Below are 8,996 nucleotides of genomic sequence, written 5' to 3' on the forward strand. Positions count from 1 at the left end.
CTATGGAAACCTCTATTCAGCCAGGCTGAATAGAAGTTTACCTATGGAAACCTCTATTCAGCCAGGCTGAATAGAAGTTTACCTATGGAAACCTCTATTCAGCCAGGCTGAATAGAAGTTTACCTATGGAAACCTCTATTCAGCCTATGGAAACATCTATTCAGCCAAGCTGAATAGAAGTTTACCTATGAAAACCTCTATTCAGCCAGGATGAATAGAAGTTTACCTATGGAAAACTCTATTCAGCTAGGGGTCTATAGAAGCTCCCATTTTTTCTGGAAGGGTCTATAGAAGCTCCCATTCTTTTAGGAAGGGTCTATAGAAGCACCCATTCCTTCAGGAAAGGTCTATAGAAGCACCCATTCTTTCTGGAAGGGTCTATAGAAGCACCCATTCTTTCAGGAAGGGTCTATAGAAGCATCCATTCTTTCAGGAAGGGCCTATAGAAGAATCCATTCTTTCAGGAAGGGTCTTTAGAAGCACGCATTCTTTCAGGAAGGGCCTATAGAAGCACTAATTCTTTCAGGAAGCAACCATTCTTTCGGGAAGGGTCTATAGAAGCACCCATTCATTCAGAAAGGGGCTATAGAAGCACTCATTCTTTCAGGAAGGGTCTTTAGAAGCACCCATTCTTTCAGGAAGGGTCTATAGAAGCACTCATTCTTTCAGGAAGGGTCTATAGAAGCATCCATTCTTTCAGGAAAGGTCTATAGAGGCACCCATTCTTTCAGGAAGGGTCTATAGAAGCATCCATTCTTTCAGGAAGGGTCTTTAGAAGCTCCCATTCTTTCACGAAGGGTCTATAGAAGCACCCATTCTTTCAGGAAGGGTCTATAGAAGCACCCATTCTTTCAGGAAGAGTCTATAGAAGCTCCTATTCTTTCAGGAAGGGTCTATAGAAGCACCCATTCTTTCAGGAAGGGTCTATAGAAGCACTCATTCTTTCAGGAAGAGTCTATAGAAGCTCCCATTCTTTCAGGAAGGGTCTATAGAAGCACCCATTCTTTCAGGAAGGGTCTATAGAAGCACTCATTCTTTCAGGAAGGGTCTATAGAAGCACCCATTCTTTCAAGAACGGTCTATAGAAGCATCCATTCTCTCAGGAAGGGTCTATAGAAACACCCATTCTTTCACGAAGGGTCTATAGAAGCACCCATTCTTTCCAAAAGGGTCAATAGAAGCACCCATTCTTTCCGGAAGGGTCTATAGAAGCACCCATTCTTTCCCGAAGGATCTATAGAAGCACCCATTCTTTCAGGAACGGTCTATAGAAGCATCCATTCTCTCAGGAAGGGTCTATAGAAGCACCCATTCTTTCAGGAAGGGTCTATAGAAGTACCATTCTTTAGGAAGGGTCTATAGAAGCACTCATTCCTTCAGGAAAGGTCTACGGAAATATCACTCTTTCAGGAAGGGCCTATAGAAGCACTCATTCTTTCTGAAAGCACCCATTCTTTCAGGAAAGATCTATAGAAGCACCCATTCTTTCAGGAAGGATCTATAGAAGCACCCATTCTTTCAGGAAGGGTTTATATATGTACCATTCTTTCAGGAAGGATCTGTAGAAGCACTCATTATTTCATAAAGCACCCATTCTTTTAGGAAGGATCTATAGAAGCACCCATTCTTTCAGGAAGGGTCTATAGAAGCATCCATTCTTTCAGAAAGGGTCTACAGAAGCACCTATTCCTTCAGGAAGGGTCTATAGAAGCATCCATTCTTTCAGGAAGGGCCTATAGAAGCACTCATTCTTTCAGGAAGCACCCATTCTTTCAGGAAGGGTCTATAGAAGCATCCATTCTTTCAGGAAGGGCCTATAGAAGCACTCATTCTTTCAGGAAGCACCCATTCTTTCAGGAGGGATCTTTAGAAGCACCCTTTCTTTGACAAAGGGTCTTTAGAAGCACACTTTCTTTGACAAAGGGTCTTTAGAAGCACCCTTTCTCTGACAAAGGGTGTTTAGAAGCAAAGGGTCTTTAGAAGCACCCTTTCTCTGACAAAGGGTGTTTAGAAGCAAAGGGTCTTTAGAAGCACCCTTTCTCTGACAAAGGGTGTTTAGAAGCAAAGGGTCTTTAGAAGCACCCTTTCTCTGACAAAGGGTGTTTAGAAGCAAAGGGTCTTTAGAAGCACCCTTTCTTTGACAAAGGGTCTTTAGAAGCACCCTTTCTTTGACAAAGGGTCTTTAGAAGCACCCTTTCTTTGACAAAGGGTCTTTAGAAGCACCCTTTCTTTGACAAAGGGTCTTTAGAAGCACCCTTTCTTTGACAAAGGGTCTTTAGAAGCACCCTTTCTTTGACAAAGGGTCTTTAGAAGCACCCTTTCTTTGACAAAGGGTCTTTAGAAGCACCCTTTTTTGACAAAGGGTCTTTAGAAGCACCCTTTCTTTGACAAAGGGTCTTTAGAAGCACCCTCTCTTTTTGACAAGGGGTCTTTAGAAGCACCCTTTCTTTGACAAAGGGTCTTTAGAAGCACCCTTTCTTTGACAAAGGGTCTTTAGAAGCACCCTTTCTTTGACAAAGGGTCTTTAGAAGCACCCTTTCTTTGACAAAGGATCTTTAGAAGCACCCTTTCTTTGACAAAGGGTCTTTAGAAGCACCGTTTCTTTGACAAAGGGTCTTTAGAAGCACCTTTTCTTTGACAAAGGGTCTTTAGAAGCACCCTTTCTTTGACAAAGGGTCTTTAGAAGCACCCTTTCTTTGACAAAGGGTCTTTAGAAGCACCCTTTCTTTGACAAAGGGTCTTTAGAAGCACCCTTTCTTTGACAAAGGGTCTTTAGAAGCACCCTTTCTTTGACAAAGGGTCTTTAGAAGCACCCTTTCTTTGACAAAGGGTCTTTAGAAGCACCCTTTCTTTGAGAAAGGGTCTTTAGAAGCACCCTTTCTTTGAGAAAGGGTCTTTAGAAGCACCCTTTCTTTGAGAAAGGGTCTTTAGAAGCACCCTTTCTTTGAGAAAGGGTCTTTAGAAGCATCCATTCTCTCAGGAAGGGTCTATAGAAGCACCCATTCTTTCCAAAAGGGTCAATAGAAGCACCCATTCTTTCCGGAAGGGTCTATAGAAGCACCCATTCTTTCCCGAAGGATCTATAGAAGCACCCATTCTTTCAGGAACGGTCTATAGAAGCATCCATTCTCTCAGGAAGGGTCTATAGAAGCACCCATTCTTTCAGGAAGGGTCTATAGAAGTACCATTCTTTAGGAAGGGTCTATAGAAGCACTCATTCCTTCAGGAAAGGTCTACGGAAATATCACTCTTTCAGGAAGGGCCTATAGAAGCACTCATTCTTTCTGAAAGCACCCATTCTTTCAGGAAAGATCTATAGAAGCACCCATTCTTTCAGGAAGGATCTATAGAAGCACCCATTCTTTCAGGAAGGGTTTATATATGTACCATTCTTTCAGGAAGGATCTGTAGAAGCACTCATTATTTCATAAAGCACCCATTCTTTTAGGAAGGATCTATAGAAGCACCCATTCTTTCAGGAAGGGTCTATAGAAGCATCCATTCTTTCAGAAAGGGTCTACAGAAGCACCTATTCCTTCAGGAAGGGTCTATAGAAGCATCCATTCTTTCAGGAAGGGCCTATAGAAGCACTCATTCTTTCAGGAAGCACCCATTCTTTCAGGAAGGGTCTATAGAAGCATCCATTCTTTCAGGAAGGGCCTATAGAAGCACTCATTCTTTCAGGAAGCACCCATTCTTTCAGGAGGGATCTTTAGAAGCACCCTTTCTTTGACAAAGGGTCTTTAGAAGCACCCTTTCTTTGACAAAGGGTCTTTAGAAGCACCCTTTCTCTGACAAAGGGTGTTTAGAAGCAAAGGGTCTTTAGAAGCACCCTTTCTCTGACAAAGGGTGTTTAGAAGCAAAGGGTCTTTAGAAGCACCCTTTCTCTGACAAAGGGTGTTTAGAAGCAAAGGGTCTTTAGAAGCACCCTTTCTCTGACAAAGGGTGTTTAGAAGCAAAGGGTCTTTAGAAGCACCCTTTCTCTGACAAAGGGTCTTTAGAAGCACCCTTTCTCTGACAAAGGGTGTTTAGAAGCAAAGGGTCTTTAGAAGCACCCTTTCTCTGACAAAGGGTGTTTAGAAGCAAAGGGTCTTTAGAAGCACCCTTTCTCTGACAAAGGGTGTTTAGAAGCAAAGGGTCTTTAGAAGCACCCTTTCTTTGACAAAGGGTCTTTAGAAGCACCCTTTCTTTGACAAAGGGTCTTTAGAAGCACCCTTTCTTTGACAAAGGGTCTTTAGAAGCACCCTTTCTTTGACAAAGGGTCTTTAGAAGCACCCTTTCTTTGACAAAGGGTCTTTACAAGCACCCTTTCTTTGAGAAAGGGTCTTTAGAAGCACCCTTTCTTTGAGAAAGGGTCTTTAGAAGCACCCTTTCTTTGAGAAAGGGTCTTTAGAAGCACCCTTTCTTTGAGAAAGGGTCTTTAGAAGCACCCTTTCTTTGAGAAAGGGTCTTTAGAAGCACCCTTTCTTTGACAAAGGGTCTTTAGAAGCACCCTTTCTTTGAGAAAGGGTCTTTAGAAGCACCCTTTCTTTGAGAAAGGGTCTTTAGAAGCACCCTTTCTTTGAGAAAGGGTCTTTAGAAGCACCCTTTCTTTGAGAAAGGGTCTTTAGAAGCACCCTTTCTTTGAGAAAGGGTCTTTAGAAGCACCCTTTCTTTGACAAAGGGTCTTTAGAAGCACCCTTTCTTTGACAAAGGGTCTTTAGAAGCACCCTTTCTTTGACAAAGGGTGTTTAGAAGCACCCTTTCTTTGACAAAGGGTCTTTAGAAGCACCCTTTCTTTGAGAAAGGGTCTTTAGAAGCACCCTTTCTTTGAGAAAGGGTCTTTAGAAGCACCCTTTCTTTGACAAAGGGTGTTTAGAAGCACCCTTTCTTTGAGAAAGGGTTTTTAGAAGCACCCTTTCTTTGAGAAAGGGTGTTTAGAAGCACCCTTTCTTTGAGAAAGGGTCTTTAGAAGCACCCTTTCTTTGACAAAGGGTCTTTAGAAGCACCCTTTCTTTGACAAAGGGTCTTTAGAAGCACCCTTTCTTTGACAAAGGGTCTTTAGAAGCACCCTTTCTTTGACAAAGGGTCTTTAGAAGCACCCTTTCTTTGACAAAGGGTGTTTAGAAGCACCCTTTCTTTGACAAAGGGTGTTTAGAAGCACCCTTTCTTTGACAAAGGGTCTTTAGAAGCACCCTTTCTTTGAGAAAGGGTCTTTAGAAGCACCCTTTCTTTGAGGTCTTTAGAAGCACCCTTTCTTTGAGAAAGGGTCTTTAGAAGCACCCTTTCTTTGACAAAGGGTCTTTAGAAGCACCCTTTCTTTGACAAAGGGTCTTTAGAAGCACCCTTTCTTTGACAAAGGGTCTTTAGAAGCACCCTTTCTTTGACAAAGGGTCTTTAGAAGCACCCTTTCTTTGACAAAGGGTGTTTAGAAGCACCCTTTCTTTGAGAAAGGGTCTTTAGAAGCACCCTTTCTTTGAGAAAGGGTCTTTAGAAGCACCCTTTCTTTGACAAAGGGTCTTTAGAAGCACCCTTTCTTTGACAAAGGGTCTTTAGAAGCACCCTTTCTTTGACAAAGGGTCTTTAGAAGCACCCTTTCTTTGACAAAGGGTCTTTAGAAGCACCCTTTCTTTGACAAAGGGTGTTTAGAAGCACCCTTTCTTTGACAAAGGGTCTTTAGAAGCACCCTTTCTTTGAGAAAGGGTCTTTAGAAGCACCCTTTCTTTGAGAAAGGGTCTTTAGAAGCACCCTTTCTTTGAGAAAGGGTCTTTAGAAGCACCCTTTCTTTGACAAAGGGTCTTTAGAAGCACCCTTTCTTTGACAAAGGGTCTTTAGAAGCACCCTTTCTTTGACAAAGGGTCTTTAGAAGCACCCTTTCTTTGACAAAGGGTGTTTAGAAGCACCCTTTCTTTGACAAAGGGTGTTTAGAAGCACCCTTTCTTTGAGAAAGGGTCTTTAGAAGCACCCTTTCTTTGAGAAAGGGTCTTTAGAAGCACCCTTTCTTTGACAAAGGGTCTTTAGAAGCACCCTTTCTTTGACAAAGGGTCTTTAGAAGCACCCTTTCTTTGACAAAGGGTCTTTAGAAGCACCCTTTCTTTGACAAAGGGTCTTTAGAAGCACCCTTTCTTTGACAAAGGGTCTTTAGAAGCACCCTTTCTTTGACAAAGGGTGTTTAGAAGCACCCTTTCTTTGACAAAGGGTCTTTAGAAGCACCCTTTCTTTGAGAAAGGGTCTTTAGAAGCACCCTTTCTTTGAGAAAGGGTCTTTAGAAGCACCCTTTCTTTGAGAAAGGGTCTTTAGAAGCACAATTTCTTTCTGGATATGTATAAAAGAATCACCCATTCTTTCTGGAAGGGTCTATAGAAGCACCCATTCTTTCTGGATTGGTCTATAGAAACATCCATTCTTTCTGGAAGGGTCTATAGAAGCACCCATTCTTTCAGGAAGGGTCTTTAGAAGCACCCATTTCTTTGAGAAGGGGTCTTTAGGAGCACCCATTTCTTTGAGAAGGGGTCTTTAGGAGCACCCCTTCTTTGAAAAAGGGTCTTTAGAAGCACCCCTTCTTTGAGAAAGGGTCTTTAGAAGCACCCCTTCTTTGAGAAAGGCTCTTTAGAAGCACCCCTTCTTTGAGAAAGGATCTTTAGAAGCACCCTTTCTTTGACAAATGGTCTTTAGAAGCACCCATTCTTTCAGAAAGGTTGTATAGAAGCACTCTTTCTTCTAAAAAGGGTCTATAGCAGCATCCTTTCTTTCAGAAAGGGTCTATAGAAGCACCCTTAATTTGGAATTTGGAGTTTCCAGTGGTCAAAGCCACCTATTTTTTTAATTATTTAATGTGAACCTAACCTTTAAAAGTAACTAATTGATTTTTTCCACATCTTTTTTCTATATTCCAGATCGTGATGCTGTGGAAAAGCGTTTAAATATTCTACAACAACAGGGCTATATTTATGTAACCGATGAAAATTCGTAAATGGAATTTACGAGTTTTTTAAGCAAACGGAAAACGTAACACAAGAGACACAAATTTAATCCAAATGCATCAAAATTTGATTATGTTTAAGAGAACAAAAAAGCCCCACATCCTTCCCACAAATAGCAAAGGAAAAAGCTCCAAACACTCTTAACAAGAACAAGAAGAAACTAAACTGAAATTAGAAAATGAAGGAAGTAAAAACGCAAAGGAATAATTTCTGTAATGTCACGTTTCTTTTTGGCATTATTTCATCATCAAAAGCTACATAAACATAACATTAACTTTATGTGTAATTTTATTAGTAGAACATTTTAATTTTTTATATATATATAAATTATTATTATTATAATGTGTTTTTGGCTAATTGTTTCTAATACAAAGTTAGGAATTAGAGACAAGAAAAGTGAAAAAAAACTGGACACACACACGTGCGTGTGGGGAACAGTATGTAAATATATTTAGATTTCAATACAAAACTAATATTTAAAGAATTTCTCAAGTATTTTTTATAAATTTCCCTAAAAATTAAATGCAAATGCTGCTAAGGCATGAAACAAAAGGTGAGGTTTAGAATATCAAAAAATGTCTTCTACGAACCAAGAATTGGCAAAATTTCTCTTAATTTTTTCTCCCCCCGAACATGGATATGTATTTAATTATTAAGTATCAAAAGAAAAGAAAAAAATGAGATTTATAATGTAGTAAGTCTTTCATTATTTAATAATCATTAATAATAACAACAACAAAGAAAACGACAACTTTAAAATCTTAAAAAGTTGAAAATTTAAAACAAAACAGAAATGCACACTCACTCTGCAAAGAACCACCCCCAATGAATAACAAAAAATAATTTGAAATCTTGGATTTAGATGAAGCAAAGAAAAACTTCATAATATGTCTTGGAAAATCATCTTTTGTTTTATTTCTTTTATTTTTTATTTACATATATGTGTTTTTATATTATCCCCACTTTCTTCCCCTTTATCTATTTGCTAACTCCCTTTTTGTTATTAAGTGAAATATTTGTATTTCTCCAAAAAAATTTAAATAATTTAAACTTTATGTTGCAATATTTAAACTTAGTTTATTTTCATTTTTGTTTTGTGTTTTTTATTAATTAAATGAATGAATAAAATATGAAGAGAATTTCGTACTTTATAAAGCTCTTAGTACATACTATTATTATATACATACATATATAGAAAAACAACAACTGATAACATAAAAAGAATGAATGAGATAAAATATTAAAAATAAAAATAAATCATAAATATTATTACAAAAGAAAATAGAAAAACAAATCTCTGTTTATTGGTCAAAATGGGTTTATTTTGTTTTGGATGGATTTTTGAGGTGATTTGAGGTTTTGGAAAAATTATTAAAATAAAATATTGAAAATAAAAATAAAGCATAAATATTATTACAAAAAATGAACACAAAACAAATCTGTGTTTATTGCCACAATGGGTTTAAATTTTTTTGATGTGTTTTTAGTTTTGAAGCCATTTGAGGTTTTGGTAAAAATCAAAATAAATCAAAAATATTATAACAACAAAAAATTGAAAGAATCAAATGCTCTGTTCCAGAACCTGTAAGAATCTACTAATTTTTACTACTATAAGAATTTTCCCTTTATGTTATCGAAGAAAATAGTAAAAATTAGTAGATTCTTGCAGTTCTGGAACAGACCATCTGTTTATTGATCAAAAAGTTGACTAATTTTGTTTTTGGTGGTTTTTTAGCATTGGGGCAATTTGAGGTTTTGGTAAATAAAAAGCCAGGGCATTTTTGATATCTTTCTATTATCTCAAAACCTCAAACCTTATAAGCCACAAAAATAACCCAGATATGCGCAAGGCTTGATAATGATCATGACCATTTTTATACGTTTTTTGTATATTTTTCACAAAAATTAAAATTATGTCTACTCGGCCCCTCCAAAATAATGTCGAGATGTATTTCCTTGCTATATCCTTGATGTCAACGGTACTTTGATAAAGCTTATATATGATGAAAAGAATTTGTCATATATATAAAACAT

General features: G+C 38.2%; 1 protein-coding gene across 1 annotated transcript in view; it reads left to right on the forward strand.

Moving 5' to 3' along the window:
- Atg1 (serine/threonine-protein kinase unc-51-like protein Atg1) overlaps positions 1-7,089 on the forward strand; it is a 110,366-nt gene extending 103,277 nt beyond the window's left edge. The window contains exon 13 of the mRNA XM_073987122.1: positions 6,876-7,089. Coding sequence (XP_073843223.1) covers positions 6,876-6,952 — 77 coding nt within the window. The 3' untranslated portion in view covers positions 6,953-7,089. The remainder of the gene's footprint in view (positions 1-6,875) is intronic.
- The last annotated feature ends 1,907 nt before the right edge of the window (positions 7,090-8,996 follow it).

The sequence above is a fragment of the Musca autumnalis genome, unplaced genomic scaffold (genome assembly GCF_047663935.1).
Source record: "Musca autumnalis isolate F117 unplaced genomic scaffold, ASM4766393v1 scaffold_4, whole genome shotgun sequence".
Lineage (NCBI taxonomy): Eukaryota > Metazoa > Arthropoda > Insecta > Diptera > Muscidae > Musca > Musca autumnalis.